The 20,406-nt window shown below is 34.5% G+C and overlaps 1 protein-coding gene across 1 annotated transcript in view; it reads left to right on the forward strand.

Annotated features, from left to right (window-relative positions):
- Window positions 1-271: 271 nt before the first annotated feature.
- LOC142336593 (uncharacterized) overlaps window positions 272-20,406 on the forward strand; it is a 32,244-nt gene continuing 12,109 nt past the window's right edge. The window contains exons 1-9 of the mRNA XM_075385503.1: window positions 272-457; window positions 770-983; window positions 1,696-1,823; window positions 2,371-2,584; window positions 3,799-3,926; window positions 4,261-4,474; window positions 6,450-6,577; window positions 13,164-13,377; window positions 18,128-18,255. Coding sequence (XP_075241618.1) covers window positions 272-457; window positions 770-983; window positions 1,696-1,823; window positions 2,371-2,584; window positions 3,799-3,926; window positions 4,261-4,474; window positions 6,450-6,577; window positions 13,164-13,377; window positions 18,128-18,255 — 1,554 coding nt within the window. The remainder of the gene's footprint in view (window positions 458-769; window positions 984-1,695; window positions 1,824-2,370; window positions 2,585-3,798; window positions 3,927-4,260; window positions 4,475-6,449; window positions 6,578-13,163; window positions 13,378-18,127; window positions 18,256-20,406) is intronic.

Genomic DNA, 20,406 nt, shown 5'->3' on the forward strand with positions numbered 1-20,406 from the left:
CCAAAATTGTCTGAACAAAAAAAACTCTGAGTATATAGTTTCTCCCCCACTAAAGTGGGTCGGAACACAAATGAAACCAATTAAAAGCAAACGACACTCTAAGTTTTAACTGTTTACTTTGAAGCATGACCAAAAGACGGTAATTGTGAAATTAAAGTTCCAATTTAAGTTAATTAAACAATGGTTAATCGTCAACAGAGTTGGCGTTCGGGGCGTTTGGATATCGCTGTTTTTATAATTATTAAGCTTGCTATAAAAACATAAAATCTTAATGCAAGCATCTGGTTATCGTCAATGGCAGTCGTTATGTGTAGACAATTTATGTTTAGTGCAAAGTCAAAGTATTGTTACTTTGGCGGACGCAGAATGCATTGATGGGACTGACAATTGCACCATTCGAGTTACCTTCAATTCGGATGTCAATGACTTTGCCTCAATCGCATTCGTCAACATATCTGTTAGTTTCGCTTTCAACCACAAACAATGTATACGCACTTAAGAAACAGCTCACAAGTTTTTTTAAAAGTCAAATTTCACATACGGGTGACACATAGGGGGGACAAACTTCACATTACTCCTCGAAGATAATAAGAGTTTACTTTTTCAAAATATACCTGCAAGATCGACTAGGTTCGTGCAAAGCCCGTATCAGAAACCGCTTATCGTATAAATAAGTGCTTGGCCAGATTCGACTTACTCGGGAAATATTGCTGTTATTTTTCATCCGTTTCGTTGAAAAATGGGTTTTCAACACTTTCTAAATGTTTAGTGGACATCAAATAGAGCAGCCACAACTTCTTTCCGTGCCGATTTGACAGATGAAAGCATATGCAGCGAGATGAACAACAGCAGCGGATATGATTGTTTTTACTCTCGGAATGACTTCACATTCAATTTGTACACGTTCCATATACAAATATGTATTGGTGAAACATGTCTTCCCGGTGATTACAGCTTCGACATCCTAATTGTAGATCCAGACAGTTAGTATAGTCTTAAACTTGAACATTAAAGACGTTTGTAGGTTCTCGCTATTTCTCATATATGCTATTTATCATATATTATTACAATCGATTCAAGAAGAGGTCAAAATAAAAAAAAAATAATAATTTCTTTAGCGTTGAGCCGTGTTATGAGCCGGATCAAAATCTTATAATGTTGAAATTAGACCTCTTTTGTTTCAGTTAATCAATTTCTCACAGGCTTTTTTCTTTTTTGAATCAGTAAAAGACAGTAATCATTTTTAAAACATTTAACACAGAATGTGCATATTCCAGATCAACCTACTCTTAGAATACAGTTGTACTTGATTTCATAATCCGGGCCATTAATTTATAACCCACCGTAATAACAAAACTTGTTACTTTGTATATGACAAGTATACACAATTTGACCGCCACAGTTGACTTCCAATTATTAGTTTTGTAAGAATAAATTTTATTTGAAAAAAAATTATTCGAAACTAAGCGAACAGATAAAATCAAACAATTGAAAAACAGTTTGAAGCATTGATTTTCTAATGACACATAATTTTAAAATATACTTTACTGCTTTCCTCAATTATAAGGAAAACTAAATCAACGTGCCATAGGAATCAGAGACAGAATGAGTGGCAAAAGAATTTTTTAAAATTTTTAATTATATCGTATTGTAATTTTCATTTGTCTTTAAAAATTATATATAACAAATGTCTAGTGCCAAGTGAGAGTATTGTGACGTTGGCCGAAGTAGAATGCACTGGTGGGACAGACAACTGCACCATTCGGATGACATTCAACTCAAGTGTCAATGACTTTGCTTCCAGCACGTTTCTCAATATATCAGTACGTTCTTGTTCCCACAATAAAAAATCAATAAGCTAACATTTTTTCACTAATTATAACAACAAATATCATGCAAAATTTGGGCATGAATACAACAGTTGTCTAAAATGAAGTCACTCCTACATAATCATTGATTCTTGCACAAAACTCTCAAAAAACATGGCATTTCCTTAAGATTACGATTATCCAGATTTCTTGGAAACGATTTTTCTGCAGGATTCTGTCGACATATTACTTTTATATGAAAAGTCGACTTTTAAAATTTAGCAACATAGAGCAGCAATTTAAATTCCTCGTAGAAACATGCTACAAAATACCTTATACAGCACAATAAAAAGTCAAGCGTTTCATTAGGGTTTACTGGTATTCAACATCAACATTAATTGAAGGTCTTTTTCTCTCATTGCCTTCCATTAATTGTTGGCCTATTCCAGTCAAGCTTCCATTAAAATTTAAAAAAAAATGTGACGCATGTCATTTTAATTTTTTGCTTTTCTGTTTTAATTGAAAAATTGGGTTTTGTACTAAAAGCTTAGTTATTGTTTAGTGGACCTCAAACGGAGCAGCATCAACTTCAATCCCTGTTAACTTGACAGATCAAAGCGTCTGTACAGAGTTGAGCAATAGTGATGGATTTGATTGTTTATACTCTCGAAATGATTTCACGCTCAATTTGTACACATTCAAATTGCAGATTTGTATTGCTCACATATGCCTTCCGCGTGATTACACTTTCGACATCCTAATTGTTGACCCAAACAGTAAGTACTACTTTTGTTGACATGGAGCTTGGCTACAATTTAAACAGATCAGAGCTGCAAAAAGTGTTCAAAAATACGTAAATAAGGATACAATTTCTGCTGAATACACACACACACACACACACACATATATATATATATATATATATATATATATATATATATATATATATATATATATAAGTGTCGATGTTTGTCATATACTTTTTCTGCCGCAAATATTTTTTTAAGTATTTCAAATAAACTTCAAGATAAGTTTTCTTTGGAAATAGACCACAGTAGGCGCACTACGCTAAATAATAGGGAAAATTGCAGACATTGTTTGTTGTTATTGCCAAGAAGTCTTCAAATATTTTTTTAAAGGAAAACTGTTACCAAAAATGATACACAGATGTACATGAAAAAGTTGAACTACCTTTAAACCATCTGTTTACGACCTGTTGAAAAAGTGGCAGCACCAAAGTCATTTTCGTTCCAAAAGTTTGTCATAGCGATTTAAGTTTGTCATCAGAAAATGTTTATAAGTTAGTAATGAGGGACGGGCAGTGAAAGTACGAGTTGCGCCAGAATTTTAAGCAAGAATTAGTTTCCGTACCTCATTTTTATTATTACACAATGCCAGCAATCAAGTAAATTTGCATTAAATATCCAGGTTGCATTACACATCCAGGCTGCTACATTAAAAAATATTTCGACCCCTGTTGGCTAGAACTATATTTATTTTTCCAAGTTTTGCTCCCAAAACGTTCTAAACACCATTTAAGACAACCATCCATCCCGAAACATTTTGCCAGACAATCCACTATCAAACTTGCTACTAAATGAAAAAGTTGTAGAACAATACAATTATGGCATGAGATTTCTTTTTCCGAATTTTTATGAAGGCAACAAATTAGACAACATTTTGACTACAGTTTTTGGCACAGTAAAGTGTATATAGGAAAAACAGACCAATGTTCTTTGTTCTTTTCCAAAAAGGGTAACGGAACCGCAAATAAATCAAAATATCATTTTTATTCTCTGCTCATGAAGCGTAACTGAAAGACGGGTAATTCAAATTTACCCCAAAAGAACTATATGGAACTCCAAGCGGGCATAGATTGTTGATTCTTAAACGCTCATCGAATTTTAGATGGCCAGTTTTCGTAAAATCTAATTGCAAGCAACTGATTATCTTTGATGATTGTTGCCCAATGTAAAAAACTTATGTTTAGTGGCAACTGAAAGTATTGTTACCTTGGCGGAAGTGGAATGCATTGGTGGGAGTGACAATTGCACCATCCATGTCAACTTTAATTCAAGTGTCAATGATTTCGCCTCCATCACGTTCCTCAACATATCAGTACGTTTCCTTTCTTAAAATCTACATAATCGCTATGAAATATTTCAGTACTGAATAACAAAAATGTCCAAAACACAAATAAAGATAAATTTAAACAAATGGTTGTAATTTTTGCTTAGTTTTAATCCAGCGCCAAATGTGTATGAGAAATACAAAAGTGGGAAAATTTTTTAAGCAATTTTTGTTTGTACAAAAGAGACTCTTATTGATCAGCTAAAAAGCTAAAAAATAAAAAAGTAAAAAAATTGTTCTCTGCTACTAAGCGCAGCGCAAACTTCAGATCTGGCTGTTTGTTTCTCTAATTCTGGACTGATTTTAGGTTTTTTATGTTTAGTGGACCTCAAACAAAGCAGCAACAACTTTCTTCCAGGCTAACTTGACAGATGTGAGCGTATGTAGAGAGACAGGCAACAGCAATGGCTATGATTGTGTGTACTCACGCAATGACTTCATTTTCAATCTGTATACATTTGATATACAGATTTGCATTGGCCAAACGTGTCTACCCAATGAAATGACGTTCGATATTCTAATTGTAGACCCTGACAGTTAGTAATATCTTTAATATGATCAAATTAAAGCCGCAAAACATCAAAGTAACTTCAAATAAAAATTCTTTGACAACTTTGACCTCATTCATATAAAATCTTATAAAGTGAGTTTTAATACCATGTTCCCTTCAGTGATCAGTTTTTGAAAAAAAAAATGAACTAAAAAAATGTAAACTAAAAACTAAAACTAAAAAAAAACAAAAGTCTATTCTAATTACGTTTTTTTTTCAGTGATCAGTTTTTGAAAAAACTGATCCTTTCAGTGATCCTTTTCAAAAACTGATCCTTTCAGTGATCAGTTTTTGAAAAAAAATGAACTAAAAAAATGTAAACTAAAAACTAAAACTAAAAAAAAAACAAAAATCTGTTCTAATTACGTTTTTTTTCAGGTTGCTCTATTACTTTTAGACTACAGTGGTATATTATTTTGTAATCGAGGCCAGATTTTCACTAAATCGTATCTAAATAACAATAATATTAAAGGTGACAGTAAGTACAACTTGTCAGCCGCAGTTGCCTTTGAGTGGTTATCTATTTTCACCGCAAATCTAGCGTGGCTTTTTAATTTATTTTCCGATCTTAAGAATACTTTTAATTTAAGACAGTTTATTAGAAATTGATCTTAAGGCTGATACAAATAAATCTACAACAATTGATGTTAAAGTTTCCCATGAAGACATTTCTGAAGGACGTATTCACTATTTTCTTAAAAGAAAAACTAGGAATTTTGTGAACTATGAATGTATAAAGCAATTATCGTTATAACAAACATTGTATCCGCCTCACGGGAGACTCCAATATATACTTTACCATTAAAAAATGTAGTGAAGTACGTTTTTTCACTAATTTTTCATTAAAAAATTGTTAACTCTTTTTGTCTAGAGTTATTTGTATATTCATTCTGCTAAATTTCAACCAAATTCTTTTTTAAGGTATAATTTATTCTCCCAAGGGAAAGAGATACATTAAAAGGTACAGAATGACTTAGGTACTTTGTAAGGTCGCTTCTTTAAAGCATATACGACTGACAAGTCATTCATACTGTCACCGTTAATTTATAATAACGTACCATTAGTTATAAATTTTGACTTGAATTAAGAAGAACCATTCATTTGCATTGGAAACTAATCATTACAGTGCAGAGCTATACGCAAATCGTCACGGGCAGATATGCCCGATATGTGTATCTCTTGTTTGTTTTAACTATGTTAATACATTGAAAGTTGTACAATATTGCGGAAAATAGCTACTTTAGCAGAAACCGGCAAAATGGAAGGGAATATCGTATCCCGTGTTCGCAAAATTGTCCTAATTTTAGCCGCGAAATACAAGTACAAACTCAATAACCTATTTTTCGCGCGAGTTGTATCACGCATCCGTTCAATTTACGTATCGATTTTTTGCACGCAATGTAGCTCGATTTCGCATATAATCCGCAATTAAGCCTAAATTAATTACTACTTATTTAATTAAGCCTTACTTATTACTACTAGTAGTACTTTATTACTACTTTATTACTACTTATAGTACTTTGTTACTACTTATTACTACTTATTAGTACTGTTTATTACTACTTAATAAAATTGGCCAGTCCCACATTGATATACAAAGCCTTTGACGTGCGAGGGATTTTTCGGAAAAAAAAACAGTTTTTGTGGTTGCATGTATTTAAAGTACTTTAAAGCTTTGAAAGCTTCAATTAAATCTTTATAAAAGTGTTTATTGCATGCTCAAAATGCGCGCGAATAATAGAGACCTAAATTGAGCGGAAACGTACTACAAGATTTGTTACCTACTTTTCGCACCGAATGTTCTTTTATTTCAAAACCCCTTTTGCGAAAAGTAAGATACAAAGGATGTCATCTAATTTCGTTCATTGTATGTAACTAATTTTCGAGCCAATTTTACTAAGGCGGAAACTTTGGGGTATACCTCTGCATCGTAATGATCATTAAACTCGAGGTATGTTTAGTGCCAAGTGAGAGTTTTGTGACATTTGTGGAAGCAGTGTGCAGTGATGGGACAGACAACTGTACCATTCGAGTGACCTTCAACTCAAGTGTCAACGATTTTGCTCACAGCACCTTTCTCAATATATCTGTATGTTCTTTTTCTGACACAAAAAACATATTCTAATCAATTGCAATTGTGTCAAGAATTACAAATTTAAGATTTCCAAAAAGATGAGAAAGCTGTGAGAAAGCTGAGATAGAAATACTTTTTTTTCCTCTCACTCCTTTCCACATCTTTTTCCACTTACTCCTTTCCACTCTTTTTTTTCACTCACTCTTTTCCACTTTTATTTTTCCACTCACTTTCTATAAAACCGTACCTAACTCTGAACAGCAAAGTCATTACTAAAACAGCAGAAGCACTAAACTTCATCATGTCGATTCATAGACTCAGTCAAGTCACATTTTGTACTAAATTTGTCCCATTTATAGTCTGATCGAGGGTCTAAAATAGAAAGTGATTTAGAAGATAACATTTTTTTGTCAATCGGGATATTATTCAAAATTTTATCCAGATTCAGACTCTGCTTTATGACTCTGCTGTCTGAGAATTTTATGATTGGGGTATAATAGTTCATTACCAATAATAAACATTCTCATTTCCGTAAATATTTATGCAATAGCTGTAGAAATTGACGACATCTTTAGTCAAGTTGTTGCAGTCGCAAATTTTCACGACCAGTCACAAAGTAATTTTCCAAATTTTCCAATATAATCACTGCATAGCAGTATTTTGTTTCAAACTGATCCTTCTGTTTCAAACCTGAATTTGGACAAGTAGTGGGGAGTTAGCAAAATAATTTAATAGAGTACTAAAAAAGCACAATACAAAATGGTAAACCGCGCTGGAAAAGAAGTCCAAAGCATTGAAACAAGTCATTAAGCAACGAAACATGACAAAGCAGTATTTAATACTTATAAATAACAAAACAGCGGGCGGATTTCTTCCGAGATCGAGTTGAAAACTGAATCTTGAGCACATTCAATATATTCTGCGTGGTTTTACCCCCCTTAGTTTCCCTGAGAGGCTTGGGACTTTGAAATTTGGTTAAAGGAGAATTGAGATTAATCGCGATAAAAGTCAGCATTGGTAGTTCTCCAAAACAGTAATAAAAATGGACTAAAAATTTTGATTGGGATACGTTTTCGAACAATTTTCTAACTATCTAATCTTGCAGATTAACGGTTTACACAATCGGTAAGCTTGACTGAATAACAAAAAGTAGAAAGTAGCAAGAGAGCAATCCATAAGGCTGTCATTTAAAACTCAATTTTGACCTAATGCAGAGAGATATTCTTTTCAGAGAGAAAAATTCTCACTCTGCTTATCATTCAAAATTTAGTCAAAGCAGGCTATTTTTAATGCTGACTCATAAAGCAAAAAATAAAAGACCACTTTGGAATAACTATCTGTAGCTAAATTTTACAGACAAGTGAGACCATTTCGTCATAATATCATAATCAAGGCTATTTCAGTTTTTTTATTCAAGACTTGGCAACAAAGAGATAAGAAGAAAAGTCTTGGTAAAATAAAGAGATTCGATTCAAATTGAAAAATTACATTAAGCTTCAATAAGTTGATAATAGAGTAATTGGGACAAACTTAGATCTCAGAGTTTGCGATGAAAAACTGTAGGCTTGCAATTTTTTTTAAATTGGTTTGAAAGTTGTTGACAGTCTAAAACAATATTCAAAAAATAAATTTGGGGTTCTTGTGAAACTTTCATACGACCCGAAGAGGAATTATTGTGAAGCGTTTGTTATTAAGTTGGTCGGTTTTGTCCTAAAAGAAAGTGTCAAAGTCAAAACACCTTCTGCTAAAAATTCGATACATGCAAAGTTGAGGTGCTGGTTTATTTTTTATCAACGAAGACATTATGCAACACAGAAAAAAAACTCAAAAGGCACGTCAACAATGAGTCGCAATAATTGACATCAACAGTATAAAGCGTGCTCTTTCTTTCACTCTTTTGAGTAAAACTTTTGGTTGGCTCTAGCTGTGCTTATCTCTGAAGCAAATTCAATTCTAAGTCAGCGGAACATCAGAACTTCATCATATTGATCCAGAGTCCTATTGAGGTCTAATTGTGTGCCAAATTTGTCTTATTAAGAGAATATTTAAATTTTTCAGCATTCAGAGACCAATGCCATTTTTTTCTACATAATATACAACGCTATAATGCTTTTAGTTCTTTCAAAAAAACTTAGAAAAAACTTATGGTCCAGCGGAAAAGAGAAATTTCCCTGATTATGATAACCAAGGGTACATCAAGCCTCATAAATTTAATTATTGGGTTAATCAGATGAATTGATTCACAAAAAGTTTCTTAGGAAAAATTAAAAGCCAGCAAATTTGTTGTTTGAAATGATTTGAATGCCATTTGTAGCCAAAAAAACTAGAATATCAGTTAGACCTTTCTAACGCAATCATTTTACAACGTGAAGAAGAGTTTTTATTATCCATTTTTTGGAAATTAGAGGAGTTATTCCGGAACAATGATCAACAGTCCATGCCGTATGCGATAAACTTAATTGACGAAGAACAGAAATGCTAAGATGGCACAAAAGAAAAAAGGTAGCTTTTCTGAAACACTTAAGAGGGAGCGAGAAAATTAGGCATGAAAGGTTTTTCCATAGAAGGAGACACTTCAATTGCTGGTTTTTCAAATAAGATTTTTAGCGTTGCTTTTGTTTCTCTAACCAAAGGTAATTAGCCCAATTTAAAACGTTTTACAACAAAAGAGAGAATTTTCTGCCAATTTAATCTAATAACCGCCCTTATCTTGTTAGTACAATTTTTTGCGCTCCTATTTTTACATCTCGAAGAGGAGTTATGATGATCTATTTTTTAAAAATCGGTCTGGTTGTTCTGAAACATGATGTAAAACTCAAGGCCGCACGTGCAAAAATGTGATTTGTTTTGCTGCAGGACAAAAATGTAGTGCGGAGAGAATATAGTATATGTGGATAAATTTTCGCTAAGCGAGTGAAATTTTGTGATCAAGTGCGGCATTCCGAAGCACTTTTTATAGTTTTTACCTTACATTTTTGGGCAAGTTGGATTTTCTAAACCATTTTAACAAATGCAACTGTATGTTAGAGAGCATTCGTGACCATCTCAATCTTATACTGGCTTTTATTTGCTGTTTTTTAAGATTTTGTCCTTCTTTGGCGCTTTGTTTTTACCAGTTCTTGTACTGTATTTCTTATTAATAGTGTTTGAGGTAAAATTTTAAAATTCAAATGGTATTTATGATTGTATTCGTGGACTTTTCAGTTTGGTAATATTGATTTATATTTGTTTTAGTAGAATAATTTGGCTTAATTTGAACAATTTTTAAGCCTGATTTCTCTGTTTTTAAAGTTTTTTGTTGGATCTTTTCCATTTCTCCTCCCAGTGCGTTACGCCCCCCCCCCCCCCCAATTACAGAGCACGTGCCATTACATAGTAAATCATCTAGTAAAAATTTAAATTTTTTTCCTTGGGGTGCAAAAATTATGCGCTCACTATGCTGGGGGGAGGCAGAAATAGAAAAGATCCAATTTGTCATCTTGAACTCTTTAATTAAGGTTGGCGCTTAAGGTATTATTACTAAGTGAAAACAATAAGAATCTTTATAGCACACATTTTTATAAAATGAAGTAATCAGTTCTACAGTTCATTGTAGTTTTCAATTGTTGCTCACGTCAAATCTGTTTTTAGTGCGTTTGAGTGTCGGATGATTGTCTAATGAATATGGCCAATTTTTTTCGTTCTTTCAATCCCAATCGGGGTTATGAGAATCAATGGTGGTTACTTTCCGGCAATCTATAATGTCGGATATGTTTTTATTTTTGGAGTACTTTTTTTCCTTTATTAAGGAAAGTGTTCGGTAATTAGTGAAAAGAAGATCAAAGTTGATTTTTGTTACGGAAAATTACAGACAGCAGCAAAACTAGGCATAAAAACAATAGCAAAAAATTAGATTAATTTTGACTGTGTGCTGCAGATTCTACCTAGATATTCTTCACTTCTCTTTTTTTTTCTCTTGCTAAAATTGATTTTCTTACAAACTTTGTCGAATAGTTTCTATCGTAGTTTTTAACATTCCGAGCTGTAATTAGAACTTCTGATATATTTTGGAGCGATTTTTTCCTCTTTGACGTTTTGTTGTCGACTTTTATTCACTCTCGATTTTTAAACACTCTGTTGGTAGTTGCTAAAATTTCTACAATTTTCACGAGCAAGTAATGATGTTCGCAACTCCTCAACATTCTTTATTACAAAAAATGTAGACAGTATTTTTGCTTCTTTTTTTCCTATTACACAATTTTTCCAGTTTCTTCGAAATGTGCCATTTTTTTCTGTCAATTATATGTTCAACTGTTTAGAAATGCTGAGGTTGATCAGAATTTCTACACTTTGGTCTGCTCAGATTAATTGTGACGTCGTCAGAACAATAGCAAACAAAAATGAAATACAACCTGCAACGCGGTTTTCCTTTTAAAAGTTTTAAGTCCAAATATAATGCAAATTAACAATTTATGCAGTCAGTAAAGTTGCTTGAGTTAGAAATAATAGCTGGAGAGCAATCCTTGGGGCTACAATTTAGACCCTAATTTTGGACTACCATTGGGTAAACACAGTCTCATTTAATTCTGACTCCTAAATTGTTCCTAACAATAGACTACATTATGGCCACTTCAGAAATAGTATCTGTAACAAACAAACAGACAGGTGAGAAAAACTTTCGCATCAGAACAACGCTCTAATGCTTTTAGTTTTAAAAAATAGGCAACAAGTTTTTTTGAAAAAAAATGCAACAGGCTTCACGAGTTTAATAGTTGGGTAAAAAAAGGAATTGAGAGCATAAATTAACTTATCAAAATTTTTATGTTAGTCATTTTTCCAATTAAAAAGATACGATAATCAATCATATTTTCAAAAATCAAGTATAATTTGATCAGATGATTCCTGTTCAAATTTTACAAGCCGAAGCTGCGATATGGTGATCTATTTTTTAAAAAATTTTGTCAAGTTTGTATTAAGTGGAGAGACTATAGAACCTGGTTTCCCTTACTGAATATTGAAGGCGAGCGAGATGCATTGCAAATTTTGCGCGAAGCGGGATCCCGGATTTGAGTCTCAGAGCATTTTTGCGCTGAACTATCACATTTCAAGAGTAAAAACTTAAATCAATTCTGAAACATTACATCTCGAGAATATTTTTAGTTTCTTTATGAGCAGTTTTTCTGCATTATGATTACATTGAGGTCATAGAGTTCACCCAAGCTAAATTATCCTGTATGGTCTCAAAGTCTTAAATTACGACTGAGCAGACTAATGTCATACTTTTGTAGCTTATAAATGGTAATTACTAGACTAGTTTGCACAATGATTATACATAAGCTATTTTGTAGGCAACTCCCAAAAAACCCATTTATCTTAGTGTTCGGACTTGCTACGCAAATTGAATGTGACAAGTACCCACGCGGAAGTTTGAATCGCATATAAAACAAACCTTCTGGCGGGAGTTATGCTGAGCATATTATTTTTCATGCAGTAAATTTTATTCAAAATTTAAGACTGGCCCGTGTAAATTGTGACATGAACAGAGTACTGGCCGTACTGAAAAACAGAATTTCTCTAGACTGATTCAACGATGATTTGCTCCGTGGATTAACCTCCGGGATACAATTTGAAGCGGATCTTCAAAATCAACTGATTTTATCCGGCCTAAGTTAGTTCTCTCACACAATTTATTAAGTGATGTGTGCTAGCCTTTTCGTCCTTTTGAACTGTAGTTAGAATTTGATATACCTTTTTTTCTTGATTTTTCAAATTTCCTTCGGAAAGTTTTTAGGTTTTACTAGGTCGTTCTCGCAGTATTAATGGATTTTGATTTCGCTAATGTGTTCTTTGTGAAAAGTGATAATTTTTTACCACCATTTCGACTGATTTTCACTAATTGTTTAATTTTTTGTAAGTTTGGTAGAGTTGTCTTTGCACAGTGATTTTTCCAGAAACCCCTTCTGAGAGTTGTATCACTTAAAACACACACTTATTTACCAAGTAGGCCCCGCTCAGCAAAAGTTCTGACTGTGTTTTTGGTTCTTTTACTGGGTTTTTTTCTTTCTATTTAGATTTGTTGCTTAAATTTTTTTTTCATGTACTTAATTGTTGGTTAATTAAAAACTGTTTCGTTTGCTTTTTTCAAGAGCAACTAATTGATGGGACGTTGCGATTCTAAAGAAATTGGCTGCAAAATAACGTATTTTTAGTTTTGTTCTTTATTCTTTCTTTTTCCTCGATTTCCTCTGGTTTCCTCAGTTTTTTTTCTTGATAGGTTCTTCAGGAATTAGTGAAATTGAGCAAGAATTCCATTTCAAGGTCTGCACAATTTAACTGCATTGCTGTCACAACTTGTGGAGAAATATCAGAATTCAGAATTTGTTTTTCTTGTTCTTCATTTAATTTATTTTTCCTTCCTTTTATTTGATAACAAAATGTAAAGAACAGTTAGATGGACAAATATTTGTTTAGTGCAACTCTAGTTTTACCTCTTGTTGTTTCTATGTTTCTGCAATTTTTAAAATTTTTAAATGGTTTGCTGATTCTTCATTGTTTTCTTCATTTCTCTCTTTAGTTTCAGCAATAGTTTTTTTTTTGCAATATTATGTTTTTCATTGTTTAGTGGAATTCGAATGGCGCAGCAACAACTTCCTTCCTTGGCAATTTAACAGATGTGACCGTGTGTTCAGAGCTGAGCAACAGCAGTGGTTATGACTGTCTGTATACTCGTAATGACTTCACTCTCAATGTGTACACATTCCAAATACAGATTTGTATTGGTCAGACGTGTCTACCTGGCGATTACACCTTCCTCATCCCAATTGTAGACCCGGACAGTTAGTTTATTGACCATAACATAGTTGAAGCAAAGAAATTTTGTTTTGGGGAGTTGAATTTTTTCACGAAAGTTTTCGTGCTATTAATAATCTGCGCTGGGGGTTTCAGAACCACTGTATTTAGGAAATAGACTGCAATTCAGGTCGCTATAGCATATGAAACTTGTCAGCCCCAGATATCAAATGATTATTGTGGTACAATAGTACAATTTTTAGTTTAAGTTTATTATTTGGTGTTGCTAATTTGGTTCATTTTCTGTTTAACTTAATTTAGTTCATTTATCTACATTTAATTTTGTTCATTCATTTAACTTAATTTTGAAGATCAAATTTTAAGATTTCATACTTGTAAATTTTGTTTACATCCTGCGTATGATCTTTTGTCTGATCACGTTGTCTGATGATGATAAGTTGCCGCATTTAGTAATGCAATCTGTTAAGCAGTTTTTGTTAATTTGTCTAATTTCGTTCTTCTCAATTTCGTAATTCAATATAGTTGACTCTTTCTCTTAACTAGATTTCGATTCGCCAAAGTCTAAATTCAGACGTATCAAAAGTTTGGTAACTTTCGCTGAGCGAAATACACTACAAATAATTGAACGCGATTTCGCTCCGCCAATTCAGCCTAAAATTTGTAACTCAAATAGTCAATATTCAAATAACAAAATAAAGCCTCAAATCGCTCCGCCAATTCACTCTTAAATTGGCCCAAGTAAAGAACACTAATTGGCACTACGAAACAATTCAAATCTACAGATTGTAATTCTGTACGACATGGCGCAGTCAGCTCGAGAATCGAGAAAAACACCGCTGTCGATAGAGCCATTTTGGGAACGACCAACCTCAGACCCACCAATCAGATGGGAGAAATGGAGAATTCAACTAAAACTAGCGATTCTCGCTCGCGAGAATATAACTATAGACACATTGCTACAACCCAAACCATCGACAGTTCGCCTGCCAGTGGAACCGAAGTACGAGATGCCGATTGACGACACAACCGAGGAAGCAGAGAGAGAGAGAGCGTAGAATAAGAAACAACCAGCTGAAGTTGCAATGGGAACTAAAGTGTCAAAAGATAACCGAAGCGGGAATACTATGCGGGGAGCGTCCATGGAATTTGTGTGATCAGAAATGCGTGTCTCTCTTGTACCTAAGTATTGGTACTGAAGGAAGACGACTACTAACACAAAAATGCCCGCACGACAACATTTACGATTTGACTACCCTCAAACTCTGGGAAATGATGGAGATTGCCTTTATCCGCCCAAGAAACATCACATTCGATCGATTTGTGTTCTTCTCTCGGAAGCAAAAAAAGGGCGAAACTGTAGAGCAATTCTACAGCATCTTGAAAGAACTGGCTGAAAATTGCGACTTTGAAAACCGTGAAGAAGCCATCATCAGGGACATTTTCATCACTAACATGCTAGATGATGACATTCAGCGGGAGCTTCTAAGGGACACAGTTGAACCAGAGAGGGCACTCAGCATTGCAGTCAACATGGAAATGGGTAATCAGAATCAGCAAAGAATTTCATCTAATAACGGAGCAACTGGCAGTACGGTGAACGCAGTACAACAATTCAATCGATTTCGCGGCGCGGGAGTAAGGGGACCTCGATCAAGCAGAACAGTCACAAACCGTGCATCCGTTGGACAATGCCGTGGTTGTGGTCAAGTCTGGACACCTACACATCGTCAGGTTTGCCCCGCAATGGGTAAGAAATGTAACCACTGTGGTTTGCAAAACCATTTCGCTAAAGTTTGTCGTCGAAGACTTAATACTACAAGAAACACTCAACAAACTAATCGCATTAACAATGTAGATACGGCAGAAACATCTAATCAAAATTCTAGCCAGGAAAGTCTAAACGTCAATTATATCAATTATAATGAGCAAATCAATTCAGACTATGATTCTTCGGATGATAATTACGTTGCCACTGTTGAAATTACGAGTTCCCCAAATTTGACACTGAAAAATTTGTCATTAACAATCGGAAACACAAACTGTGATTTACTTCTAGACTCTGGTAGTGGTTGTACAATTATTAATATGTCGCTCGCAAGAGAAATAATGATCAATTGTGCTCAATCACAATGGTCGGAGAAAAGACTATCGGAATTGAAGTCATTTTCAAATGATATCGTCCAACCTCTTGGCACTTTGAAAACGCCGGTAAAATGCAATGATTGGAGCATACAGAAGGCAAAAATAACAGTTGTATCCGATGGATTTCGACCAATATTAGGACGAGACCTTTTTGACCAGTTAGGCATCACAATTTCTCAGAAGCCTTGCCCGCAATTTGAAGTTAATAATATAGATCCACCTTGTGCTATCAATGGCAAAGGAATTTCCTGATTTGATCTCCCGAATTGGAAAATCAAAAAATCACACGGTCAATTCAAAATTTCACAAAAATTATCGAGTAATACATCAAAAAGACGAAAAGTACCCATACACCTCCAACCGAAAGTGAAAATTGAATTAGGAAAACTGTTAAACGAAGGACATATCGAAAAGTTAAACAACTGTTCAGATCAATTTTTCATATCTCCGATTGTCATTACGGTAAAAAAGGACAAGTCAATCAAAATAGGACTTGATTCAAAAATCCTAAACAAAGCTATTCATAAAAACAAGTATCAAATGCCTAATATAGATTCGCTATTTCAAACAATTTCGCAAACACTGTCAACGGCGCCGCAGGAGACCGCTTATTTCACAACTCTTGATTTGCAATACGCTTATAGTCAACTAAAGCTACAAAGTGATACGGCCCGCCATTGTAACTTTAACATAGTCAGTGGTGATATGACTGGCACATATCGATTTAAAACTGGATTTTACGGCCTAACGGACATGCCAGCTGAGTTCCAAAAAGCTATTGATTGTACTCTTGCCGGTTTGGAAAATACTTTCTGTTTCCTAGACGATATTTTGATCGTTAGTAGAGGTGGAATCGAAAAACATCTCGACTTGGTACGAAAATGTTTAATAAAACTGGATCAGGAAAACTTACGCATAAATCTTGCAAAATGTCACTTCGCAAAAGAGACGATTGAATGGCTCGGTCATAATATTACACAATCAGGTGTAACCCCACTTTCAAGTAAAACAGATGCAATTGGAAAATTATCGGCACCTACTAATTTTAAAAAACTTCGCTCTTTTATGGGTTCTGTACACCATCTTGGAAAATTTATTCCGAATTTGTCACAATTATGTTACCCCCTACGACCATTGCGTAAGAAAAATTCGAAATTTATCTGGACGGAAGAGCACGATAAACAGTTATCTTTAATAAAAGAACAAATTACGGAAACCACTGAAAATAAACATTTCAACCCGGAATTAGAAACACGAATTAAATGAGACGCCTAACATAAAGGATTGGGATGTGCATTGGAACAACGAACACCTAATGGGTGGCATACTGTAGCATTCGCGTCGCGATTTTTGAACTCTGTTGAAGACAGATATAGTATAAACGAACTAGAACTTCTGGGTGTTGTTTGGTCAGTGGAACATTTTAAGTATTATTTATACGGCAAACCCTTTACTGTGATAACTGATCATATAGCACTTCTCTCTATTATGAGAGAAAATAGATCTAACAAATCATATAATAGTAGACTGACACGTTGGGTAGATCGTTTACTACCATTTGATTTCTCGATTGATCACTTTCCGGGCACAAAAATGGGATTAGTGGATTATATATCTCGCGACCCGCATCAACAAGCTGCTAATATATCCACATACGACGAGCAATTCATTGTAGCTTAATTGGATGTAATTAAACGTAGTGCGAAACGCTTCTTATTAAATGCCAAAAATTACGTCGATTTCGCAGCGCGAAATCAATCTACAAATTGCGTCGTAAATAATCCAAATTCCACTAATAACTTATGTAGTGATTTCGCACCGCGAAATCCAGAACATTCTACAAGCACGCAAATTGACGACTCAATTAGCGAATTAACGATAAATAATTTAAATTCCATCCCCAAAATCGAGACAACTAACATTCCTCACTCGCTTTTTGCCTTAAACCGACCCACCGAACAGTCACTCTCTAATTTAAATCACTTTCAGCGAATCGCAACAAAATTCAAGAACGTCTACATGATGTCTCAATCACCTTCTGATGATGAAACGCTGATGACTGTTAAACAATCGACCCCATCGAGAGTCAGATTTGCAGAGGCGGGACCTTCTACTGTCCAAACGGCACCCGTGACCCCCATTACACCTACTACAGATACAACAGCCACTTCGCCGTCAGTAGACGATTTGTACCTGGATTCATTCAACTTCGCGCTCTCCAAGATCTTCTCAAGCTCTCTCATGGCCAGCCTGACAACCAAGGACGCGATCTTGAAAGAGCAACACTTGAAAGACCGACTTTTCTCAAACTTTCAAAAGAGCATCCGTTCAAACCAAGCAATGTGGCGGAGTTTTAAGTTTATTGTGCCAAACAAAATAACATATAAATTGTAATTTAAATATATGTCTTGCCGAAGTGACACGCTTAAAATGATACTAATCAATCTGAATTTCTATTTACACGAAATAACGAATTTTTCAGTAGGCATAACTCAAAAATTTTCCAAAAAAAAGTAATATGAGAGAGGTCCACACGGGTAGCAATTTTTTGGTTTAGGTTGCTCCTACATTTTTAATACAAACTCCTCTTTTTTTTCAATGGTGGTCAAAACCTCAAGGTAAAAATGTGTTTAGTGCCAAGTGAACGAATTGTGACGTCAGTGGAAGTAGAGTGCATTGGTGGGACAGATAACTGCACCATCCGAGTAACTTTCAATTCGAGTGTGAACGACTTCGCCTCCGTCACCTTCCTCAGGATCTATGTAAGTTTTGTTTTGCAGAAAAGACAAACATATTTTGCATGACCAACAAATTCTAGTCTGTTTTTTAGATCACTGTCTACATTTTGGGTATTCAGTCCGGCTGATTCCCAATTTTGGTCTCTTCGGTCTGGTCTGTTCTCAATTTATACTTTTATAATCCCGTTATAAGGTTATATCAAGACTATAATTGGCTCTAACTCGATTTAGAGCCTACTATACTCTGATCCAATCCCAGAAATGCAGCCTTAGGTTAGATTAGACTTAAGCTTGCTCTGTTTTGGCCACGAATACACGTTAGGCAGAGGTTGAGTAGTGTGCACATCCGTGTAATTGTAAACACATCCGCTTTCTCCTCTCGTGAATTTTAGATTTTCTGATCGGAAAAACTGCAACGATGTAAGATTATGCGATGAAAAAAAGTTTAGAATGCAGATTTTGTTAGAGAAGTTGTTGTATCAAACAATTTTGGCCATCAAATGTTTATTTAGCGGAATAGTGATAATCGTGGGGAACCTGTCAGAGACATGGTATTTAGCACCTTGCCACAATTCTGTTTATTTCTTTAAGAAGGCTTTCCTACACTTTGAGGTCTTTTAAGCGCGTCAGTTATTTTTGGCAGCTTAATTAATTGAATTAATTATTTTCTCAAATTGTATTATGAGCCAGCGCCCCTTGTAAATAAATTGGACAAATTTACCTCTTAATTTTAAAAAACGCGTCTTAATACATGTAAAATAGATTTTACAGGTTTATATATGGGACCTTTTCTGCTAGCGCCACCTCCACAGCCCTATATAGCCGTTAATTTAGCACCCTCCAAAATCTAAGTTTTCGCAAATTGTAAGAGTGGCATTTGCATTTCATTGACACAAGAGTGTCTAGGTAGATTGAAGGAGATTGGAGGCACTTTTAGAATAGCTTCCTAAAAAATTTTAAAAACCGAGCGCTTACTTTAGCCGATAACACCAAAATTGATATAATACAGAATTTTTTTTTATTACATTATATGCAATAAATTTATAAATTTTGGTAGAAGTACGTGATACTTTCAAACTACAGCTGTGCTAGCTTTTAATAAATGCATATTGTTCATATATCTTTATTTATAAAATTATTAGCTTTAACAGTATGATTAAGCATGTATAAAGGGGGGGGGGTGCCAAACTAAACGGGGAGCGCTAACAAAAAAGATCCGATACATCGATATGCCTACAAAGGAAACGATTATACAAATTGGTATCATACTGTGTCTTTCTCCTTTGTGGCAAAATTGCCCATTTTAGCGCAACGGTATTTATAGGTAAGAGCACTGCCCAGGTTTAGAACTCGACTTATGAAAAGACTTTGTAATTCAAGCCGGGGGTCCAAAATTGACTATAAATACACGGTGCAGCTCCTAGTTTAATGGAGTTAAAGTCTTTTCATGGGTCCAGTTAAAGTCTTTTCATAACAAATTAGGGTCCAGCATGGTCTTTTAATGAGTCGAGGATTGCATTTTTGTGGGATTAATAAATAGTTAACTCTTGTAGATGTGTGACATCTACCAGTAAAACCAAGCTAGCGTTGCAACTGGCAGTCGACCTCCGAAAAAGAGTTGGATTTTTGCCAAAAAATCTTAAGAAATATTGAATTCTTAAAATAGATTAGTTTTCGCAAATAACCTATTTTGCGATTTTGTTCCGCTGATTTCGAATACTTAACAAATCTCTTTGACAACGAATTTTTATCGGCAATGAGTTTGTTGTGTTATAAATTAGTTCAGTTGATTCTAAAATTCATTTTGTAAATATATTTATAATAGCGAGTTAGTTTTTCGATAAAATATTAGAAACATTGAAAAATTTGAACGGTCGAACCCGTTGACTACGTTATAAGCACTAGCCAATTTTCAGCGCAAATGTAATTTTTTTGGGTCCAACGTGAACATTTTACGTCGAGGTGAAGTCGAGCATAATATTTGGGTCGAGCTAAAGTCCAGCATCAAAATTTTGGGTCAAGCCAATGTCCAGTTGAACGATTAGGTCTAGCTGAATTCTTTTCATGGGCTGTTTCAGTCGAGCATGGTCTTTCCATACCATTTTTTGGTCGAGCATGATCTTTTCTGTCGAGGTCTGAAACTGGGTGGCTCGTAATGCAGTTGAAGATATGTAC

Source organism: Convolutriloba macropyga, chromosome 3 (assembly GCF_964194025.1).
Source record: "Convolutriloba macropyga chromosome 3, txConMacr16.3, whole genome shotgun sequence".
In the NCBI taxonomy this organism is placed as follows: domain Eukaryota; kingdom Metazoa; phylum Xenacoelomorpha; order Acoela; family Convolutidae; genus Convolutriloba; species Convolutriloba macropyga.